The sequence below is a fragment of the Prosopis cineraria genome, unplaced genomic scaffold, assembly GCF_029017545.1.
Source record: "Prosopis cineraria cultivar Desert tree isolate PC_DT_omini unplaced genomic scaffold, ASM2901754v1 PC783, whole genome shotgun sequence".
Taxonomy (NCBI): domain Eukaryota; kingdom Viridiplantae; phylum Streptophyta; class Magnoliopsida; order Fabales; family Fabaceae; genus Prosopis; species Prosopis cineraria.
The window spans coordinates 2,628-27,709 of NW_026556108.1; the positions used below are offsets into that span (position 1 = coordinate 2,628).

The window sequence follows — 25,082 nt, forward strand, 5'->3', positions numbered from 1 at the left end:
GGCCATAATTTAGATGTTTTGTTCATTTGAGTGATGCTTGAGAAGGCTAACTAGCTTGAGTGTAGATCTTGGATAAAATAGTGCAAAAACTTGAGTTTGCATGATGAATAGAAGAGTTTTGTTAGCAAGATATAGATATATTTTCTAACCTTGTATAGCCACATTAGGGTTGAAACTTAAAAATTGGATTTTGTTAATTGTAACAAGAGAGCAATAATGAAATTAAAAAATTGATAATGATCAAGAGCTTATTCAAGTATTTTCAGAACTCTTTGGCAAAAAAAAAAAGTATTTTTTAGAACCCTAGGTTAGCACTTATTTTTATTAATGACATTTATAAGAGGATGTTATTTTAGTGTTACACACTAAATGCAAGGAAACAAAATAATCCAAAGTTCCATTTCATTCTGATTAGTATAAGAATCATGTTTTTCTTTATTTTTCTAGTTTTTAATATAATTGCAACCCATCTTGCCCAACTAATTCTGCTTTGCTCAATTTAATTATTTGCATATCTTTTTGCTTGATCATACTTTTAACACATGCAAGTCTATGTGAGGATTACTCTATTCACATTGCATTATTTATCATGACTGTGCACTTTCATAGCATAGAACAATTGGATATTCAAATGAGATCGTTAACAGGTTCCTTTTGATGAATTAATAAACTATACACTACTAAAATTACAAGTTTAATTTATGGTTATAATAAGTCATCATGATGTTAGTGAACTTTTTTTAGGACCTTGGTTCATTTTATATATAACATTTTGCAACATATAATTAATAGTACCAATGGCTTAGTGGTTCAAATCATCCCCTAGCCACTTTTAAATAATTATTTTGTTGGCCAGTGGTTGGAGCTCCAACTGGCGATGGTCTAACCCATAGATTTCTCTAGTGGTGGCAATGATGATGGTTGGGGGGTACTTTTAAATTTAATGGAGGGTTTTTTTTGTCATTTCTCAAGGACAAGACTTGCGTACTTAACCTTACATGTTTAATGTACTTTTATCTAATCAAATTAAAACAAATAGATTTTAATGTTGTAATAATATTAATAACAAGAGTTTATTATAGAATATATATATATATATAATATAAATTATCCACATATCTTAATTTGATTGAAAAAAGAATCTTAAATATTTATAAGGCTAAATATATAATTTTTCCATTCAATTTAATCCCTTGGTCATGCAATGTGATTTCAGAGTTCAGTGGTCCTGATTTTAAATTATTTATCTATTGTGATCCTTTACAAAAAATATTTTTAACTCATTTTTTTGTAATTGTCATTAAATTAAGTTTTTGAGATGTAACTGTTATTTTCCTAGAAACATATATAGTAGAAGCAAATCCTCAAAATATTCTTACATGAACCAGGTGCACTATTTCAATCAAATAAAATATTATGTTATTATTTTTAATATTTTATTTTTGAAATAGAGTATTTCTTTAATTTCTTTTATTTTTTCTCTCTACCATTATCAATTGCAAAATCAATTTATATTTACAGCCATTTGACATGACATATTTTTATTGGAAAATATATAAATGATGTAGTGCATTGGGTCTGTGGAAAAATTTCTTACAAATTGTCCTTGGCATAATGGGAAAGAAGAATATAATCGCAACGCCGATAACTATTTTTTTAGGGTATAGTGATTCAATTAAAATGACTATATTGCCATTTAAATTTTTACTTATATTTTTATTTTTTAATATATTATATTTTCTAATTGAAAAGAAATTTAGAAATAGAAAAATTTATATTTTTTTGTCAACTAATTCAGACTTTTAGCGAGGAAAGAATAATCTCTCATTTTAATTTTGTCACTAAATTAAATTTTTCTAGGCGTGGATGGATGGATTTTTTTTAAGTGTAAAGGTAACATAATTGTTCTTTTTTTTTTTGGATAACATCTTTAAAAATTTAAATATATGGACCCCTAAATATCATTAATCAAAAGGCTCACAATCCATGTAATACAAGTACAACTCATGAAAATAAAAATGAACAGGTTTTACAGATTCACAACTCATAGTTTGTATTTAATGTTTAGAAGAACATATTGTAATCACTCTAAATTTAAAAAAAATATAATAATAAATAATAAAATTTGATTTAAAATTTTAGAAAAATTCTCGTGTCCTCCCTTGTAATATTCTTGTGCCTTTTCTTGTGATTTTCACATGCTCCTTTTTGTAATTTTTCCCAACCCTTCTTTTGATCAGAAAACCATTTTTTTCCGTGCAAAAAGAAAACAGAGCATCTCATCTTTTTTTTTTCCACCACCAATATAGACATTCATAGTCGGTCTATCTCTGTCTCTTATCTACGTTCGTAGCTCGCTGTCACGAGGGGTTGATTTCTCGCTGTTGTGCTTCATCCGCTGTCATCATCTTTATTCACGTTCGCCAGCCATAGTGAGTTGGTTGCTGATTCTCCTTTTATATCATCGTGCTGTTCTATATGGCCGAGAGGTTTCCATCGAGTTGCTGTCTTCGTTGCCATCTTCTTCTTCCTCTTCGCTGTCTTGGTTCGCCTCTGTCAGGTGGAAAGGATGAATAGTTTTTGTTGCTCTGTTTTGTGCTTAACCGAGGTGCATATTCAGGGGTTAGTTTTTTTTTTTTCTTTTCTTCCTTGCCTTATGTCGAAATCCAGCGTGTGTGCATGTGGTAGATGATTCTTTTATTGTTGGTTGAAATTATAGTCTCGTTCTTCTCGTGTGTATGATAGATTGAAACCCTTAGCTTTTCTCCTTCGACGCTGTGCAGTGGCTAATTTATGTTTGTTGCCACTGAGCTTTGTTGAGGTAAGATGTTGTGTTCTTTCCTTTCTCTTCGGATTATATAGCCCACTAAATCATTCCGTCTTTTTCCAGCCGTTGGGTGCAGTTTTTGTTCTTCATTGTGGTTGTAATATTTTAGTTGAGTGTAAGGAGAAAATTCAGTTGATGCTGGGAATGGTTTATAATGATGTTGAGCTGATCTTTAACCGTAGAATTTGATGTTGGGAGTTGTAGAACTTACTTGGATGTGTTCATTTCATAACTTAATTATTGGAAAATGCCCTCAATGTGTTTGTAGTTATATTAGAAAGAAGATATGGAGGGAAAGAAAGTTGTTGAAATGCATGGGTAATTATCTTATAAATTTGTCAATGATAAATACATGCTCTCAAAGTATTTGTAAAAATGTGGGATAGGAAAATTTGGTGAATTGTGAGTTGTTCAGATTCGCTTGAAAAAGTATCTATCAGTTTAGTTCAAGTTGTTGATTGAAAATTTTAAAACACCAAAATGGGAGAAATGATTATATACAATACTTGTTTCACATTTTTAGTCAAAGGAAGCTTAAGAATAATGGATATGGTTTATTATGATTTATGAATGAGTATAAGCCATAAGAAATTATGAGGATAAATGGAAGTTGTCAAATGATTTAATTGACTTAAGTATATTTAAAACATAATTTGTTGGAATATTCTCGTTAATATCATTTGGATTGAACTTTAATGCACAAATAGTGATTGAAAAGTTTCTTGACAAATGATTTTAGAATTATGATTCGTTTGTTAGGAAATCAGGAATACCATTAGAATTAAAGTGAAAGATTAAGAGGAGCATGTTTTAGAATTTTGGAAAAACTATCAGGTGAGTGGGTAGTGTTCTGAATGAATTTCAAGCAATTGTTTATAAAAATTCCTTTACTTAAATTTTAATTCTATTTATGTATTAGTTATATAAACATTCTTGTCAATTCTATTTTTTAATAATTATTTTAGTAATGATGATGTCTTGATTTTACTAATGATTTATGTTATTGATAAGTAATAATTAAAGTTGATATACGACAAACAGTGTTACTTTTCAAAAACAACCCAATTGTTTAACTTTATGTTTGATATGAAAAGTTTAGTACAACAACTTGTGCATGTAGGAAATGACAATGAATATGGGAATGGAAGATGACAACTGAATCATATATTTTGAAAGTGAAAATTTTGAAATTGTTTTTCAACTCTGTGCAAGCTTGATTTTAATTAGGGGGACTGAGTTCAGAACGCTGGATGCTAATAGCAGTTCCGTTAGCCCTTGGCATGCCATGGTACACCTAGCTAGCAGGGTGCTTACGGGAGTTGCTAGCCTTGTGCGAAGGCCAACGCACGTGGATCAGAGGGATGGTATTCGTGAGCACTGTACTCACGCTTGTTTTCATGGGCTTCATGCCTGCACTTAATTCATGGCTCTTGCCGCGCTTGTGTCGTGACTTCTAGCCACACTTGATTGGTTACTTACCCTTGTGGACTGTGTGTCCATGCTTGATTGGTTATTTACCCTCATGGACTGTGTGTCCACACTTGTTATTCGTTCTGATAAGCCCTCCTAATTTTAAGCTAAAAATTTATCATTTCTCTAATAATTCTTTAAAAGTACTTTATTGCACTACACTGTCATTGGAAAATTTTATATTTATGGTTAATATAAAATTTAACATGTATGTGATCTTATTAGCATTGTTTAATCTCAAGATCATATTATTGGGAAAAATCTTTATTTGTTTCTAGCCAAAGGATGTAATTCATTATTTCATTAAGTCATTTGAAGCTAAATTTATTATCTTCATATTTTCTTACTTATAATTTTGATTGGAACACTACTCACCGGTAATTCATTTTGTCCCAGATATTGTAGCTGACCCTACACCTCCAGTAGATCATTGAGGGCCTTTTTGTTTTTTCTCAGAAAAAAAGGAGGAGGCATATTGCAATTACTGTTTTGGTAAACTAGGTACTGTATTTTGTAATTATAATTTTAGTGCTCCATGTACACCATAGTTAGATCCTAGTCTTATTTTGTTATTGTAAAAATTGTAGGAATGGAGCTAGTCTCCTTGTCAGTCTGGTTGGCAGGTTTTGTTGTTATTGTAGAAATTTCGGGAGGTCCAAATTATAGGGGAGATTCTGCTAAAATTTTGACAAAAACTTTAAAACTTTACGAACTTTACTATTATATATAACTTGCACATATCACTATTTTAGCTCAATTTCTAGTCAGTCAAGGCTTATGGAATGTGTGTTTACTTCATATTCCATGCCGATCATACCCTTAGTTTTGGGGTGTGACACATATCGTCAGATCACCCTTTCTTTAGGGATAGTCAAGGAATGAAGGATAGACAATAACACCAATTGCAAAATAGATTTAATATTAATTATTTTTAACTTGACTTCTTTGCATAAATAGGTCCTCAATCCTGTCCAATGATGCTCCAACATCTAATATATTGCAACGGCCTGTTGGAGAATTGGAGCAGCAAGTCAAGGCTAATTTAAAAATAGTGGATGTAGTTGTCAAAATATTACCAACATATTGTTCATCTCCTTGTAATAAATTGGAATCCATGACTTGAATCAATGCATGTGACATTGATTCGCTTATCCAAGTCTTTAAGTTTAATCCATTGACAAACATACCTTTTGTTGGCTTTTTCCTTGTGAACACTTCCATTAGTATTATTGCATAACTATACACATCAACTTTTGTTGAAACAATTCCAACAAGTCCATTTTCTGCATATGATATAATTTAATTCAACCAAAGTCAAATATCAAGTAACTTATATATGATATAGCAAGTAAAATAATAACTAACTAATAGCACAAATTCCTTTACATTTCTTGAAGCATTCTTTAGAATTTCTTGGATATATATATATATATATATTATAGGTTTAAAATGACAATCAAATAGTACTTTAAATGTATGGTTTTTAGAACATAAAAACTGTCAGAAAACATTCTCCTCAAATATAATATATGGGATATATTTTTGACAGGAATATATATATCTCAAATTGTTATATACACTATATTAAAACTAGGTACTACATTGATGAGCATGAGCCCACATACATTTTTTTTTGGCCGAACACAATGACATACATTAAAACACACCATCACATTCATGTTTGAAAGTAAAACAAAGAATTAATCATAAGTATACTAAATTAGTTAAAAAAAGTATAGTTCTTTTTTTAATATAAAAAAAGCCATCAAAATTGTAAGGAAATAACCATAAAAGTTTTGTATAAGAATTAGGGAAATTAGACTCAATTGCGATTATTTTACACTAATAACTTTAATAATGTGCTGTAGTTCATCAATTCAACTTCTCATGTATAAAAACAAAATGTTTTGTTAACAAGTGCATCATTTCACATAAATAATGACTAATTTATTTTTTCTCTAATTTCATTCAATGTGTTAATCTAAAAAATGAGACAACATATGTACCTTACTGTAGTAACTCCAATTTAAATGGGGTTTTGTAAAAGAAGAATAATAAAGATTTAAGTTGATTACCTGGTGCAATATAACTGATTGTAGATATTGTCTCGATGATGTCTTAGATTTCCCTTTATCTAAAAATTTGGCAATTCCAAGGTCACGCACATGGGTAACCATATTATCATCCAACAAAATGTTACTTGGTTTCAAATCACAATGGACTACTGGTGTTGACAAGTCATGATGAAGATATTATAAAGCAAATGCTACTTTTATCATTATATTCAACTTTAGTAGAAAATCTAAATGATAGTTATCAAAATATAACCATTTTTTAAGGCTTCTATTAGGAATGAACTCCATTATCAAACACTTCAAATTGGCATTGAAACAACTACTAATGATCTTCACTAGATTTGGATGGCACAAATCACGCATTGCGTCGCATTCTACCTCAAAGCTCCTTGACAATTCTTCTGAGTCAAAATTGAATATTTTAACAGCAACCATTATTCCACTTGAAAGTTTTCCTTTGAACACAAAACCAAAACTTCCCCTTCCAAGTAAGTTACTCTCATGAAATCCAAGAGTTGCATCCAAAATTTCAAAATAAGAAATCTTTCTTGGCATTCTTAAAGTAGATAAAACTTTTTTAATGGATGCCTAGAATTTATTCACTTTTTGTTGAAAGAGGACAATGTTGGAGAAATTGAAGTTGTTGACAAAGCCATTGGCAGTACACATTTCAACAAAATAATTTCTCTATTGACCTTTTGCTTGTTCCTTTTTTGCATGGAGGCACTTGCATTGGTGGCTCACCATAAAGTGCTTTATTCATCATGAAAGATTCAAATGTTAAACTTTTGAAGACTCTGCCACTTGAAATCTCACCCTGTAGTTCATTAAAAGAGAGATTGACATACACAAGGGATATAAGTGAGTCTAGAGATTAGGAATCTCACCAAATAATTCATTTTGGAGAAGGTCTAACTTCACTAAGCTTAGCAAATTCCTAAGTGATTCAGGAATCTTCCCATGCAATTTGTTATGTGCCAATGAGAGAGTTTACAAATTTTGCAAGCCACCTATGGCTAATGGAATGATGCTTGATATACGATTTCTTGACAAATCTAATGATATAAGTGCTATTAAGTTGCCCATCTTGAATGATAGATTTCCAACTAAAACATTGGAAGATAGGTTTACTTCCAATATACCAATTAGATTCCAAAAGGAAGAAGGTATCTCAAAAATCAACTTATTGGAGTCCAAGTAAAGTTTTTGCAAGACATAAGCTTTCCTAAACAAAGTGGAATTGCTCCAGAAAACTTGTTTCGAGATAAATATATATATATGCAAGTCTTCTAACTTCACAAAGCTCATCAACAATCAAGCCACCTAGCTCATTGCCTTCAAGATTCAAATATTGAAGAGCTTGTATATTGCTAATTGCTTTTGGTATTGATCCATTTAAAAAATTTTCAACTAGTGATAGCTGGAACAAGTTAGATAGATTCCCAATTTCTGATGGTATGTTATCATTAATCTTGCACAAGTCTACAAGTAGCACCTATAGAGAATTAGACAAGTAGGACTTGAGATGTTTCATATGCAATGGATTCGTTGAGAGAATCAAACTTTTCAAATATCTGCAATTTGACAATGAGTTGAAAAAGCTAGTTTCAGAATTGGAAGTATCTATAATGGTAAAATTATTATCACTTTCCAAAAAGGTTTCTAAGTATCTTAAATGCCCAAGTGTGTTTAGTAAAATCCCTTCAAAATTATTGTTTTGCAATTGTAGTTTGGTTAGCTTAGAATCATTGGATATAGTATTTGGGATTTTGTCAAAAAGATTGTTGCCCCATAAATAAAGCATTTGTAGATTAGAAAGGCCAAATCCAAAATTTAATGGAAGACTTCCTGATAGAGAATTGTTTGAGAGAGACAAGACCTCCAAAGTTGACATGTTGAAAATTTCTGATGGAATAAACCCTCAATTTGTTTTGAGACAATTCTAATATCTCAAGCTATTGAAGATTACCAATTTTCATAGGTATTTATCCTATAATACAAATATTAATTGAAGTATCAACGAAAGTTAATATTAAAATATAAAAAAATTATAAATATCTAACTACTTAGATTTACCCACTACTTAAACATAAAATTTTGGACAAATTTGTGATGGATTGGGGCCTTTGCAACAAACTTAGTATGCTTTGATCCGTCACTAATTTAGTGGTCACAATTTTGTCACATAATTTCACATTTTTTATGTCTAAAATAAACGCTCTTATAGGTATTTTTTTAGTGGTGGATGATGATTTTTTAGTTTGCTGTCCTGAGCTTCTAAAATTATTTTTAATTTATACTATTACAAACTTAAATAGTCTGTTACATCATGGTTTTAACAATTGGTACATACTAGTCGATGTGAACAAGCCTGTGGTCAAGTCTAGCATAAATCATTAAATCTTATGTGTAGTGAACTAGTAAAAAATTGTCAACAAATTGGGGGAACATGAAAAGCATGTTGGTTGGTTGATTCACCAGTTCAAGAATCAGATCTAAACAGGAAAAGAATAGACTGGGAGAGGTTTGGAGAGAAGTTGAAAATCATGAGGGGAATGAAAATGCATGATTCCAAGAAAAAATTAAGAATTCATTATATAGTATAAAATATCACGTTAAAAGAAAATGATTGTAGTACATTATAATTTGGTGAAAATGTACCTTCTAAATTATTGGTATCAAGATACAACTGTTGAAGCACAGTCAAGTTTCCAATGCCTCTTGGTATGGGGCCAGATAGCTGATTAACCCTTAGGCTCATCATCTTCAGATTTGCAAGACTTATAATTTCATTGGGAATATTTCCTGCAAACAAAAAAATAATAATAATAACTATGCATCATTGTAAGTAAAAAGAGCAACACTTAAGTTTGTGGTAACGCATACTTTCTATGTTATTTCAAGTTATTTTGTGTTTTAAAGTTAGTGGTCTAAATGAAAATAAGCTTATATATGTCTAAAAAGCATGATTGTCCTCATATATAGATTTATATATTCAAAAGATGAGCAAACACTTAAAATCATCCATAAAATTATGATATATATATATATATATATATTGTTCCATGTTTTGAAAACAATTTAGTCTATATTAGCCTAGTTTTTATTTTTTATTTTGATGAATTATATTTCTTGATAAATTAACAAGTTTAATATGGGGTAGCGATATTTTTTGTTTTACTTTTCATAAAAATTACCTTAAATAATAAGAAGCTTGTTTAAATAATAATAAAGGATAATTCCCATTAATTATATATGGTTTTGAATTGCTACGTGCCAATCCCAAAGTATAATGTGCAGTTGAAATACATTTTTAATTAATAAATTTAAGTTGGTGAATATTTGATAAAGTCTGTTAAATTTGTAGTACAAGTTGTGAAAGCTTTGGATCGTAATCTAAATAATAAAATAAAATAATAGTCAATTTTTCAATTCCTTGAGTATATGTATATATTCACTATATCTGTTTAAGGTTAATTAATGCTCAGAAACTTATTTTCATCATCTGTGTTTATAAATTTTGGATTTGAGAGAATCTCTATGTTTGTTGTAAAGAAATACTTCCTTTTGCAATGTGGTAAACAAAACAAAAAAAAAAGTAACTCTATTTTGATTGCTAATTCCACACGTCTCACCTCCCACAATTTTACTTTTGTTTTTTGGAAACAAATTTGATATAGTCTGTTGAATATATATATATATATACTTGGTTTAATAATTTACAAAGAATAATTTTAATTTAAAAACCTAAAATAAAATGAAATCCTATGAATTTGTTTTATGATTTTTAAGAATCCTTGTAAAAAAGAAGTTATGAAATTAAAGTTGGAGATTTAATTTGGGGTCCATTTGTTTGATCTTCCTTTTACGTGATGATCACTTATTTTTTATGAAAAATTATTTTGTGAAATTTTATGATATTTGCTTAAACTTTTGAAAATAATAAAAATTAAAAAAACATATTTCTAAGTTCTGACTAATTTGAAAAGCTACTTTGAATAGTTTTCAAAAAGGGAAAATTTTATATACTTAGCATTATATGTTATGGTGGTTGCTTCCAGTTATATGAAGAGATGTGTATCGTTTATAGATTATTTATTCTAAAATAGTTTTTTGTTATTAATATCACTAACACATTAAATTTCACTTGTTTTGATTTGATTGGATTTAAGTACTATACGTTAAGTGTATAAGGCCAAATACGTAAGTCTTGCCCATTTAAAATGACTAAATAATAATTTTTTTATGAATAGAGATCTATGAAGATATCATAAAATTTAAAAATAACTAAATAACAATCACTTTTTATTACTATTATCAAACATAAAATAATATATGCTTTTCATAAAATATCTACAGCATATATCACTTTTTTCAAAAAAAAAATCTGAATGATATAAACCTCACTTATTTTTTCATCATAAACAAATGGGTCCTTGATTTATTTTGTAGTATAGATTTATGAAAATGTGTTGCCTCCTAAATGTAACCATTGAAATCGTCAATTTGACATATATTTGAAGGGATGCTTCTCCAAAAATTATGGTCACTCAAAAAAGTTGTTTATAATGATTCCCATTAAAAAATAAAGGAAAATTTATGTATAGGTCTTATAGAGCAGACTTATTTTCAAATAAGTCCCGTAAAATTAAAAAATTATAGCTAGGCCCCTTGGGACTTAAGTATAATTTGAAACTAGGGTGCAAAGACAATAATATTTCTATTAAAAATATATTACATCAATTGAGTAATTTACAATTACATCATTAATAATTTATAACTATTACTTTAACTTTTTACAACTGTAATTTCACATATCCAATAATTAAACTGATCATGCATGATAAGTTTAATACTAATTATATGCAATACCTTATTAGTAATTTACAATTATCATATCAATATTTTACAACTATGATTTCACATATCTAATAGTTAAACTGATCATATGTTACCAACAAAGTTCAAGATTAATTTTTTACAACTATTTCATTAATAATTTACAATTATTACTTCAACTTAATTTCAAATTACACTCAAATCTCAGGGGATATGGCTGTAGTTTCTAAATTATGTGGGACTTATTTGTAAATAAGTCTGCTCCACAGGATGTAATTGTCCAAAAAATAAAAGCAAACAATAGTTAAAAAAAGCTATGATTTGTTAAAAATGTACCTTGGAGGTTATTGCCTGCAAGATATAAATTTTCAAGCATGATCAAATTTCCAATGCTTGGTATTTGGCAAGACAACTTATTCATACCCATGTACATATTTTTCAGATTTGTAAGCTTATTCATTTCTTTGAGAATATGTCCTACAATATGGCCACAAAATAAACTTGTATTTTTTTCGCGAGTGCTTGTATAAAAAATAATATTAAACAAAAGAGTAAGACATATAATTCTGGGAATGCATTATTGTTGTATCTCATACATGTATTCAATAATTTGATCTCTAGTCAATATTACCAACCAGAAAATAATATAAACATATACAATAATACATGCATCAACTTAGGACAATTGAAGAGTAGAAAAGGAATTCCAAAAATTATAGCATAAAAAAAAAAGTGCGTCGCTGAAAGAGAATTCCCACTAACATTTATTTAAATTGTCTACTTAAACAAAAATATTTGTTGTCAGAGATAACTCATTCAAGGAATAATTTTTAAAGAATACTGAAATTTATTCCGGTGATGATAGCTTAATTATATAGTTAATGTGTTTCATGTAATTGTAAAATGTTTTCGGTTCAAGGTCTAACTTTGAAAAGACATAGTAAATAGCATACCCCAAGTTAGATTGACATCAAATATAAGACTAATATAAACAATTACCAAAAAAATGATAAATTCTTCAATTTTGAAATAGAATAAATGTTTATATAATCACATATATATTATACAAGACATACCTTCTAAGAAGTTGACAGACAAAGAGATGTGCTCAAGTGATGATAAGTTAGAGATAATTGGAGGTATACTTCCTAAAAGCATGTTTCGAGAAATGCTTAAAAATTTCAAGTGTTGAAGTCTTCCAATATCCACCGGAATAGATCCATTGATAGAATTAGACTTCAAATTCAAGGTCTCCAACTTAGACAAATTCCATATGCTTAGAGGAATGAGACCTCCAAAACTATTATTGCCAAGATTCAAGTGTTGAAGCATAAACAAGCTTCCAATCCAAATCGGAATTTCTCTGCTAAAAGTATTATAACTCAAGTTTAGAATTTTCAATTTGTGCAATTGAAGCAACTCTTTTGGCAGCCCACCATGAAAGTTGTTGCTTTGTAGTTCAAGTTTTTCTAAGAAGGATAGATTTCCAATTTTGAGGGTAAGGTGCCCTCAAGACCCATCTCAGGAAGACTTAGGATTCTTACTCTCTCATTGTTAGAATCACATGTGACTCTAAACCACTTGCAGTAGGAAGATGATGAGTTGAACCAATTCTTCAAGTGATTGTAAAGGTCTCTAATAGAAGATCTGAAAGCAAGAACTGCCAATCCATTGAGGGTAAAATTGAAATGGCATAAAGATTGGCAAACCATGAGACAAAGCATGGAGAAAATGGAGGAGAAATGAAAGCAAAGGTTTCCCAAGTTGAATTGGCGCAGAGCTTCTTAGGTTGAAGAAAAAGAAGAAAGCTTCACTATATATAAGCTTTTGAGAGTGATGGCTGATCAGCTTTAAGGTTATCAGTAATGATAACAATGCAATTAATTATTGTAACCTATAATAGCTACTTATATGAACAAAATAATATGCAAAAGCTGTTTTGTAGTGGAAAAAAATAGAAGGAAATGTTAGAATATTGGTGAATTTACTTGACCCAAAAAACTTATAAAGTAGATCCCATTCAAATTTCCCTATAATTAAATTGGCACCGTTGATTTAATGCCAATATATGTAGAAAACTTGCGTTCTTTTTTTTCCCTGGAAAATTGCATTCCTATATATTCACAAACAAAAATCAATGTGAAATAGATTATTGTTAAAATGGAAACTTAGACCTATTTTTTTCTCGACTGGTGACCTGTTAATGATCCTTGTTTGAGAATAACATTATTCACAGGTCCTTAAATGCAATTCTCTCTGGTTTTTTTATTAATTACACTTGAGATGATAATAAGTTGATGACTAATTAGTATTGAATCCAAAATTTTAAATAAATTATAAAACAAAAGCCTATCAAAAGCTTAACTTAAACAAGTTATCCAAAAACAAAAAAATTCTTGGCTTAGACAATTGAGAAATAAGAAAGATAAGTTTGTGGAAAAAACAGAAAGGCACTTGTAAGTCACATTCATCAATGAAATTTCACATTGGAGAAGGAATGGTGGTGGGGTCTTGAATAATAATGTTGTTTAGAATTTTTCATTCTCGAGGTAACTCTGTCCCTATTTCAAAATTTATATTTGTCACTATTCACAGCAGCAGATTATTGTTTGAGAGATCACATCAAGTAATAAAATTTTTAAATGAAGTTATTAAATTTTCATATTTTTATAAACAAAGTCTATAGGGAAATGACACTTACATCCTAAAATCATAGAAGATCAACTAAATTATATTTAAATTTACAAAATTTTAATGAAATATGATTTTGGTGAAGCTGTATATCTATACTTCTCATTCTCATCTGCACGTTATTATCATAATTTTCAAGGTCAAAGAAAAAAATGAAAGTTGAAAGGAGCTAATTGTTCACCTAAAAAAATTAAAAAACAAAGAAAAAAATAGGGAGAATGATAATCAAGGACCCTTGAAAAATATCAAGTAACTTTTACAACTGAAACATCAAGAATTTACAAACGAAACTTTAGGAGTTATAATTGTTAATTAAGGTGAAACTCTATTTCCTTGAACCTTAAACTTGCACCAATCACCAGTGTTATAAGTTGGAATGTTAAGTCCATCGAATCCTAGGAGAGACTTTGACCAAACCTCAACTAGGGGCAACTTTTCCTACGAGAAATACACAATGAAACTCACCTAGGTGATGGCTCCACTAGGTGGGCTCCATTAGTTGTGAATATCTTCATGATGGACAGCCCACCCTTGATCAAAGAAAAAGAAATTGAGTGACTAGGAAAATTGGGTGGCAATATTATTCAAAGTTTGGTAGGTTAAAAAGTATTTTCTAAAAAGTGTTTATGCTTTTTCCACACATTCTAATATTCAAGTCAATGTATGCCTATTCTAATGTAAGTCCATTGAATTATAGGAGAGACTTTGACCAAACCTCAACTAGGAGCAACTTTTCCTATGAGAAATACACAATGAAACTCACACAGGTGATGGCTCCAACCAGGTGGGCTCCATTAGTTGTGGATATCTTCATGATGGACAGCCCACCCTTGATCAAAGAAAAAGAAACTGAGAGACTAGGAAAATTGTGTGGCAATACTATTCAAAGTTTGGTAGGTAAAAATGTATTTTCTAAAAAGTATTTATGCTTTTTCCATACATTCTAATATTCAAGTCAATGCATGCCTATTCTAATGTCACAATTATACTTGCCTTTAGAATAAGACTATTGAAATTCTGTGAATTTAGACATCACTCTGCGCGCGCGTATGTGTGTGTGATAACAAAACATTTATGTGAGTTAATTGGGTTTCAAGAACTTACTAAGACCAGGACATTCATCCAGACTCCATACATCCCTCCCTCCCTCCCTCCCTCCACTTATCACTGGGATGGCTATAATGTGGAAAAGAAATCATTGATTCAGAATCAAGGGATAACTACTCTTTTTGTAAAAGATGGAATTAATTATTTTATTCCTTGATTTCTCCCTCGATTCTATCTTACCAAAGGGCTTTTACAAATAGCTTGCACATATTGCCAAGGAATATCAGATATGATATGTATCCGACATTTCAATACTTTCATTTTAAAAAAGATAGGATATGATATGTTTTTGTTATGTGCATATATATATATATATATATTTATAAAAAATAATAAAAAACGTAAAAAATATAATTTTAATTTACAAAATATATAAAAAAGCATATAGAGTCCTATAAAATAATATCAAGTTAAACATAATCATTACTTGTACTTTTATTTTATCTATACCTAATTGCCTATCTCCTAACCTTTGCTAGCTAATAATTCCTCACCGGGTTTAAATGCCAAAAGATTATATTCATAAATTTTTATAATTAAAAAAATGTAATTTTTATGTTTTTATTATATTCAAAACTTATTTTTTAAGGAGAATGAATTTTTTATTTTAAAAGCAAATCACAAAAAATATTAGGAATTAAAAAAAGTAATATCACAATATTTAACAAAATTTAATTTCTTAAAAATATAGCATTGTTTTTAAAGTACTTACTTGCAATCTAAAAGTATTATGTACATATCAAAACTAAAAAATTAAAAAATTAAAAAATTATATTTCAATACTCTATTGATACATATCAAAGAAGTATTAGCATTGGACATGATACCAATACGGATATGAGACAATTTGAAGTGTTGGTTACCATGAGAAATAACTCTGTTTTTTTTTCCCAACATGAGAAATGAATTAATCACTAAAACATGTTAGATTTATTCCATGTGATGAATACAATTATACGAATACATGACAATTAGTTAACGGTTCTAAGTATGCAATTTCTTTGCATACATGCATAGGGAATAAAGTCGCTATGCTTAAGATATAGCCACCATCACCAATCACATTGCACAGCCACACGGATCAATTATGGATTCTTAAGAGTGTCCTTTTGTTTCAACTAGTCCTATTAAGACTCTCCAAAAAGTTGTTTTTAGCAAGTGATAAGTTGTGACTTTAATTTAACTACTAGGGTCTCCAAAGAGCATGAGTAATGACAAGTCCAAATTAATAAGAAAGTATTAGGAGTAAGGTGCATTTTTAACTCCCCCCCCCCCCCAAAGGTCACCTTAGGGCGAGACAATATCATTCATCAAGTATTGAGAAGGATGGAATATTCCCTCCATTAAACATCCATTATTTTAACTATTAGTTTGATAGGAAAAAATTTAGAAAAAATCTCAAAAAATTATAAATAAGTCCCTAGCTTATAAGAAAAATTAATGTTGATTAAGTTTCCAAAATTATAAAAAAATACAAAGAGACTGATGATATTATGTCTTACTCATGTGAAAAAAAAAAAAGAAACCAAAATATCATTTTGACAAGTTATTTTAACTATTTGTTGGGTGATTAACCTTTGTTAAACACAACATTAGTGAGTAATTAAAAAATATTAGTTAATTTTATTTAAATAATATCTTATTAAAATAATAATATTTTAATATTTAATAACTAAAATACCATTGTGAGAATGTGAAACTTTGGTATTAGAGTAGACATTCTGGCAATGCCCTTATTAAAACAAAGATATGGGTTGCAAAACGTGGTTGAAGTAACTATCCGTATTTTGAGCCTAGAAGTTCAAGAGTAAGCCCAAATTAAGTAGGATATTGAATCTAGTTAAGTAAGAGTTATAAAAGTACCCAAAAATTAAAGTTAGAATGGCCCTCAAGGACTCTATCAAAAATAAAAAACTTTCTAGAGCCAAAGTATAAATACATTTAGTAATAATGGAAAATTCTCTGGCAAAAAAAAAATTATGGAATAATGATGAGCTAAGAAATGAGTTAGTTAAGGTTTAGAAGAATCCAAGATAGGCCAGAAGGAATAGGTGTATAGCCTAGTATAGCAATAATGGCACGTATAGCCTAGTATAGCAATAATGGCATCTAAGATTAGTCTTGGAGAATATTCACTATAGTTGTTAGATTAATTAGAGGTCAATTTATTTAACAACTTTATCTTAGGTGTTTAGTCTCTTAGAGAAATATTGCAATTAGTAGGTCACACGGGTCATAATAGATTTAAAAAGGAGTCGATGAGATCATAGTTGGATCTCAAGATCTCACAAATAAATCCCATGATCGTATATTAGACATATAGCATGAAATTATTGAGTCATAAAGTACACTACTACAAAATACATGTTCCAAAGTGGCTCTTTAGGAGTGTTTTCTTAAAAGGTGCTCTTATAGGTTAAGGCAGAATTTATTGAAATGATTTTTCTAAAAAGCACTCCTATATGTTAGGTCTTCTAAAGCACTCCATAAATGTGGGCTCTTAAAAATTTTAAAATAGTAAAATTTAAAAAAAAAATTGAGTCTAAGAGTGCTCCTAAATATAATGCCTTTCGAAAAGTGCTCCGAAAGGCATATTATTTCGGAGTGCTCATCAATAAGCACTCCTGAAGGCCAGCCTTCAAGAGAGCTCTTATGTGAGTGCTCCTGAATCATGAACCTTTTGAAGGTTGGCCTTCAGGAGTGCTCTTAAAAAGAGCACTCCAGAAGGCCCTATTTTTTTTTAACTTTATTTGTTTTACTTAAGTTTCTTTTGAGATCAGAAGGGCACATTGGTTCTTTTTTTTTTTTGAGAGCATCGAGGAATGAACTATTCAAGAGTTCATCATTCAAAGTCACGTCCCATGCCATCGTCTGTCTAATGCCATCTTGCATCCCATGCCATTATCTGTCTCAGTCCATCGTTTATCCAATATTGTCGTTCGACAGGCCGTTTGAAGTTCAGTATGTTGCTATTCATTATCCGTCATCTCTCAACTTGCGTCATTCATCACCTCTCAACCCATGTTATTTGTCACCTCAGTCGTCTTCCTTGTTGTGCTGTCCTACATTGTCATCAGCTCTATCACTTAAAGGTATTTTTTAGTAATTTATATATAAAAATATATAGAAAATCTAATATTTAAATTATTTATGTTGAGATTTGAGGTTGTTAATTTCATTATTGTAATTCTCTTATCTTAGTTTAGCTTACTTTTGAATGTATTAAATTATGGTGAATAGAAGATTGATATTGCAGAGGAAACTATCTGAATTTTTTTATTTTATTTATAATATGTTTTATTTTTTTCCTTTAGAAGGTTTCAATTTTAAGGGAGGTTGTTGTAAATTAAATTTGATTGATAGAATTTTGATTCATTATGCTAGTAAATTTTTATTTGGATGAATTGATATATTTAGTTTAAATGTATTGTGTTGTAGGATTTGATTGTTTAATTATTTAGGACGTTCTTCTTTTAGTGGAGACTTTGCCGAATTTATTTAAAAAAAAATCTTAGTCTTTGTTTTTTGAATTTATATGACTATATTAGAGATATAGGTCGTAACTAGATGTTTTGTGACAGCCTTATACACCACATTGCAGAGACTAATAGGTCTAAAATCTTTCATAGTCTCAGGGTTATTAAGTTTTAAAATGAGCACAATATTAGTATCATTAACTTCCTTCACCATTTTAGGATATCGAAGAACTTGCTGAACAAGCTTAATTATAGAGTTACCCACCACATCCCATTGATTTTGAAAAAAGAGAGGGTTTAACCAATCAGGACCTGGGGCTTTCAAAGGACCCATATCAAATAAAGCATCCTTTACTTCTTGAAAAGATATTTCTTTTCCCAATATTTCTAATGTAGAATATGGGATAATAGGAAAACCTTCACTAAATAAAATGTCATTCTGAGATCTACTTTCTTCAGTATAAAGTTTTGTAAAACAATTAGTTCCCATCCTTTTAATAGCATCACAATCATAAATCCACTCCTCATCATCCGCTTTAAGTGCTTCAACATGCTTTCTTCACTTACGACATTTAGTCATAGTCTGAAAGTATCTAGTATATTTATCTCCTTAAGAATACCAACTACATCTAGATTTTTGTAGCCACATCATTTCTTCTTGAACTAGAATACTTTCTAGCTTATTCGATAAAACAACACATTCCTCCTCTAACCTTGTCAGGTTTAGCTAGTAATTCATTTTACGAATAATAGCCTCCAATTGATAAAGTAAGTCTGCCTTTTTTTTTTTATTTATATCTCCAAAATCATGTTTATTCCAATCCAAGACATTGGTAACAAATCTGGCCACATTCATTTTCCAGTCCTGAGACACACACCAAGAGCCTTCTACAAGAGTTTTAAATCCGTGATGCGTGACCCACGAAGAAAAGAATTAAAAAATCCTTTTTCTTTCTCCTTTCTACCACATTATTATACAGTTTTAAAAGTAATGGACAATGATCTAATTTCACCTTAGGTAAATGCATAACCGAGGCATCTAAAAAATTCTTAAACCATTAAGCATTAATGAGAACTCTGAACAGTCTACTTCTAGCTTTGCCATTGCTCCTCGTAAATCTCAGTCTTTGGAATCCCAAGTCAAAAACCCTAGTCTCAGTGACCCAATCCTTGAAAAGGCGATTAGGTTTAACTAGCCTTGATATTAAAGAAATCCTCACCTCTTCCTTCATAGCCGTATTAAAATCTTCCCTATGTACTACTCACGAACTCCCTTATCCTCTATACTATGAAGACTTTGCCATAAAGAATGTCTTCTAGTATAGTAGGGATGACCATATACAATAGACAGATCCCATTCATTACTAGTATCAGCATTAAAACAATTGTGAAGAACTTGCTCATATTTCCCTCTGACCTAAAATTTAGTCTTGTTTCCCCAAAAACACCATATGCCGCCACTATAACCATCAACTTCAATACACTCAAAGTTCATCAACCCCACCCACCGTGTAAGAAACTAGGCTTTCAAACTATCATGTCTTGTTTCCAAAAGAGCTAAACAAAATCAAACTTATACTTCTTATGTAATTCTAGTAGTAGATTTGGGAAGCTTCTACTACCAACCCTATGTACATTTCAAAAGAGAATAGTATTTTTATACCTATTATCCATAAAAAATAACTAAAATGAAAGTAACAAAGAGCACAATCAAATATGCAAACCTAGACGTCCTTTATGTTCCTCCATGTAAATTATTGCCTCTTCATTTTGACCATTAGATAATGGGTTTGAACGAAATAAGAAATTCATTATGATAATCTGTATCAGGGTCTAGAGGGTTGTCATCCACCATCATATCACCCTTAACCACATCATCTATGACTTCTTCAGTGATTTGCTCAAAATTGGAGTCCGTCAGGTCCATTCAGTCCTTCTCACGTTTTAATGTATTATTGCTAATTTGTTTTTCCCATTTATCCAAACCCAATCTTTTTCTAGCTTTATTAAGAATTTCTATCCCAATTAAATTGTGCTCTTTGTGTTCTGACCTATTGGGCATATGTTTTAGCTTCTTATGATGACTCTTATATTTCGGCCCATCTCATTTCTTTTCTTATGCCCAATCTGTTACTCATTTCTATAAATAGCATTCGCCACATCAGTCTTTTTATTAGTGATATCATGTAATGGCATTATCTACTCCACCTTCCTCAGGATTTTCACAATATTTGCTTGCTCAATCTCTAATAATGAATAGCGAGACTTGCGGACATCGACTTGCAATCTCTCCCTTGAATCATGCTTATGCTCTATCTCTTGACCCTCGAGCTGGCCACCATATTAGAACCTCTTACTCCTCTAAACCAGCATCCAAGCATCATACTGTACCTCTAAATCAGCTTCCAGCTCCTTCTTAGACTTGTCATACACAGCAAAATTACAACCCTTAGTCGTATCTATCGCCCCCTCTTGAGTCTTATTATTTGACACTATAACTTCTCTCTGTGATCTCTCTTTGGGTTTCTATGTATGCCCTAGATAGTGAGCAACATCGTGGCCATATTTCCTATAATTAAAGCATATCAAATGGATGCCCTTATATTAAACTTTCTTCTCCTTCCTATTCACAAGAATAATAGGCTGTAAAGATGAACTAAGGTCCAGTTCAATGCAGATTCTTGCAAATCTTCCCTTTTTTCTTCTCATTGTTGTCATATCAATTTTCAAAACTCATCCAACCTAAGACCTCAACACATATAAAATACCTTTATCATAATAGTCAAGGGGCAAACTGGCTATTCGAATCCATGCAGCAGTCTTCATAATCTTTCCCTCCTTGGGTTCAAAGTCCTCCTTTCATGGTTGAACAGCAAGGTAATGATAAAAAAGAAGCCAAGACCATTGGTTAATGCTAGATCATAATTATCAGAACTCTCAAACTGCACCACAAAAAAACCCAAGCTAATATCAATGACAGCAACTTTGCCTTTTCTTCCTCACATTTGAGAAAGCTTTTTCTCTATGTGCTTAAAGCTAATCATACATCCCAATAGATTAACTATCAGGGACTTCTCCCACTTCTTTGCTAGCCTTTCTTTCTCTTGAGGTGGGATAATCACATTAGGACTATGTGATGTCATCTTCACTAATATCCTTGATTTCCATCTATCATTACTCCACTAGTCTTCTTCTTTAGCCGTATCATTATTCCCATTTGTACACACTTGTTTTTAAGATTTCCTAGCTTTGGTAGCACCCATACTAGCCACTGACGCTTGCTCTTCTCCCCTTCATCCATATGTTCTCCAAGATCCACCTCATCTATCATCTAGGGCTCCTATCTTGGAACAAGGGATTGAATAGTTGAGAAAACACCGTCGCCTATATGATACCTTTTTCTACTTCAATCAAGAGCATCTCTTTCTTCTTGTGTAAGCGCCGGAGGCTCTCGCTCCCTTGCTCTCTCGCTCATTACTCTTACTTTTTGTTTCATTCTATATATCTTTGCTTAATTCTACTTTATATTTTTAATATTTTTCACATTTTACTTTTTTTTCACATTTCACTTTCATCTGGTCACACCCTGATGCCAAAGGTATGACCAACATGAAATATAAGGAGAATTCATATTCCATAAGCCTTAATAACCAGAAATTTCATTAAAATATTGATATATGTAAGTTATATATAATAACAAAGTTTGTAAAATCTCAAGTGTTTTGTAGAAATTTCGGCAGAGTCTCCCTTATACATTAGGCCTTCTGAAATTTCTACAACAATAATAGAATCTGCTAACTAAACCAGCATCCCAACAATTCACATAATAACCAAATAAGACTAAGACCTAACAATGATATATGTGGAGCAACAACTTATAATTTACAAAATACAGTACAAGGTTTCACCAAAAGGATAATCACCCTGTGCTTCCTCTTTCCAAAAAGCAAGAATGACTCTTAATGGTCAGCTGGGGATGCAGGGTTAGCTACTATATCTAAGACCAAAGAAATTTCTAGTAAGTAGCATTCTATTGAAAATTATACATAAAAATTATAAAGATAGGATAAATAGATTTAGTCTAAAACAGTAACGCCAATATTGAAGCATATACTTGAACTAAAACTCAAGAGCAATTCTTGTTCAACAATAAAATCCTAAAATCAAACAAGTCAAATAAAACAATATAGATTTATCAAGAATTGTACAACTCATGCAATGTAATCATCTCAAATACTAAAACAACTAGATAGGGTCCTTTCAAAGAACTAAGATAAAAATAATAAATTTTAATTTAGTTCTAGGAGGGCTTTATCAAAATGAATAACAAGCGTGGACACACAGTCCACAAGGATAAATAACCAATCAAGCACGGCTGGAAGCTACAAAACAAGTGCGGTAAAAGCCACGAATGAAGCACAGGCATGAAGCCCATGAAAACAAGCATGAGTATTGCACTCACGAACATCATCCCTCTGATCCACGTGCATTGGCCTTTGCACGGGGCTAGCACCTCCTATCAACACCCTGCTAGCTAGGTGAACCAAGGCATGCCAAGGGCTAACGAAATTGTCATTAGTATCCAGCATTTTAAACTTAGTCCCCCTAATTAAAATCAAGCATGCATAGAGATTTGAAAACAATTTCAAAGTTTTCACTTTCAAAATGTAGGATATGGTTGTCATATTCCGTTCCCATATTCCTTGTCATTTTCTCTATGCACAAATTGTTGTACTAAAAATTTGCATATCAAACATAAAGTTAAACAATTGAGTTGTTTTTGAAAAGTAATGCCGTTTGTCGTGTATCCACATCAATTATTACTTATCAATAGCATAAATCATTAGTAAAATCAAGATACCATCATTAATAAAATAATTATATAAAAAATAGAATTGATAAGAATATTTATATAAGTAATAAAGGAATAGTATTAAAATCTAAGTAAAGAAATTTTTTTTATAAACAATTTCTTGAAATTCATTTGGAATGCTACGCACTCACCTGAGTATTTCCTAAAGGTTCTAAAACTTGCTTTTCTTAACTTTTAACCTCTGTTCTAATGATGCCCTCAATATCTTGACAAATAAGTCAAAATTTAAATCATTTAAAAAAATTCCAAGTACTTAATGGCTATCACTATTTAATCTAGTCAATATTAACAATACCATTCTAATTACACTGCAAGTACACTTGAGTTAATCCAATCATTTGATAATTCTCAATATATATGTCCTCGTACCCTCTTATGACTCATACTTTCATGAATTATTATAAATCATATCAATCATTATTAAGCTTTCTCTAGACTTACAAAATGAAACTAGTATCCTAATAATTCTCTTCCCTACTTTGGTATTTAAGTTTTAATTAACAGCTTGAACCAAAACTTGAATATATTTCTTTAAGTTATTACATGGAAGCTTAACAAGCCATAATTTGTAAAATTCTTCTCTTCCAAAATTTTATAAATACCTTGAAGGTATGCATTTATCATTTACAAAATTTTAGAAATGAATGACCAAGAAATTCCAACTACTTCCAGACTTCTATTTCCATTACTTATTTCCCAATTCAACACAACCAAATGGTTTCCAGCCAAGCAACTTCAGTCCTAACTATAGATAGCATATCAATAACAAATAGCAGGGACCACATCAATCAACCAAAGAAAGGAGGAAATGATTCATTGATGCTATATAATCTGAAGAGGAAAGAAAGAAAATAGCATCTCACCTAACAAAACTCAATGGTCAGCCACTGAACAGCATCAAAGAAGAACAAAGTATAAGGGTTCCAATCTGTCAAACACACACGAGAAGGAAGAACTATAATTTCAGCCAACACTAAAAGCATTAGCTAGCATATACACATGCTGAACATGACAGTAGGAATGGAAGAAAAGAGAATAGAAGCTGACCACCAATAATACACCCCCTCATCATCACAAAACAAAGTAGAAAAACAAGGAAGACACATAACCTGTCCATCGTGACAACTGAACAAAGACCAAGGAGAGGAAGAAGATGGCAGCGAGAATAGCAATCCGAAGACAGCCTCTCGTTGAGACAGAACAGCACGATATCAGTGAAAGAGAATCAGTAAATCAACTCCCAGTGGCTGGCGAATGCAGACGAGCATGATGAGAGTGGACGATGCAACAGCAGCAAAAGTCAACACCCCAGGACAGTGAGCTTCAGATGTTTGAGGAGAGCTAGAGATGAACCGACTATAAGTGCCTAAAAGAGTGTATATTGGCGGTGAAAATAAGGAAGTGAGATGCTCTGTTTCTTCGCACAAAAGAAGCAAATCGGATTAAAAAAATAATTGGGTAAATTACAAAAAGAGCATGAGAAAATCACAAGAAAAGGCACAAAAAAATTACAAAAAAGGACTTGAGATTTACCTAAAATTTTAAAAACTTTTTCTCAAATTTTTTTTTGAACTTTAGATCCTCAAAAACATTTCTAGCATAAATTCCTCCAAACTACTAATTTCTACTTACTATAAAAATTTATTTAAATAAAATATTCATTAGGATAATTTTTGTTTGATTTAAAATTTAGGGTCATTACACATCCATTACCAACAATATTC

At 30.7% G+C, this 25,082-nt stretch overlaps 1 protein-coding gene across 1 annotated transcript; it reads right to left on the reverse strand.

Moving 5' to 3' along the window:
- Window positions 1-2,461: 2,461 nt before the first annotated feature.
- LOC129298350 (receptor-like protein 11) lies at window positions 2,462-20,412 on the reverse strand. The gene is made up of 6 exons (XM_054936753.1): window positions 20,282-20,412; window positions 12,288-12,574; window positions 11,548-11,562; window positions 9,034-9,177; window positions 5,485-5,580; window positions 2,462-2,553 (listed from the first exon to the last, which is right to left on the reverse strand). The coding sequence occupies exons 1-6, from the start codon at window positions 20,410-20,412 to the stop codon at window positions 2,462-2,464; spliced, it is 765 nt and encodes a 254-aa protein (XP_054792728.1).
- Between the last annotated feature and the right edge of the window lie 4,670 nt (window positions 20,413-25,082).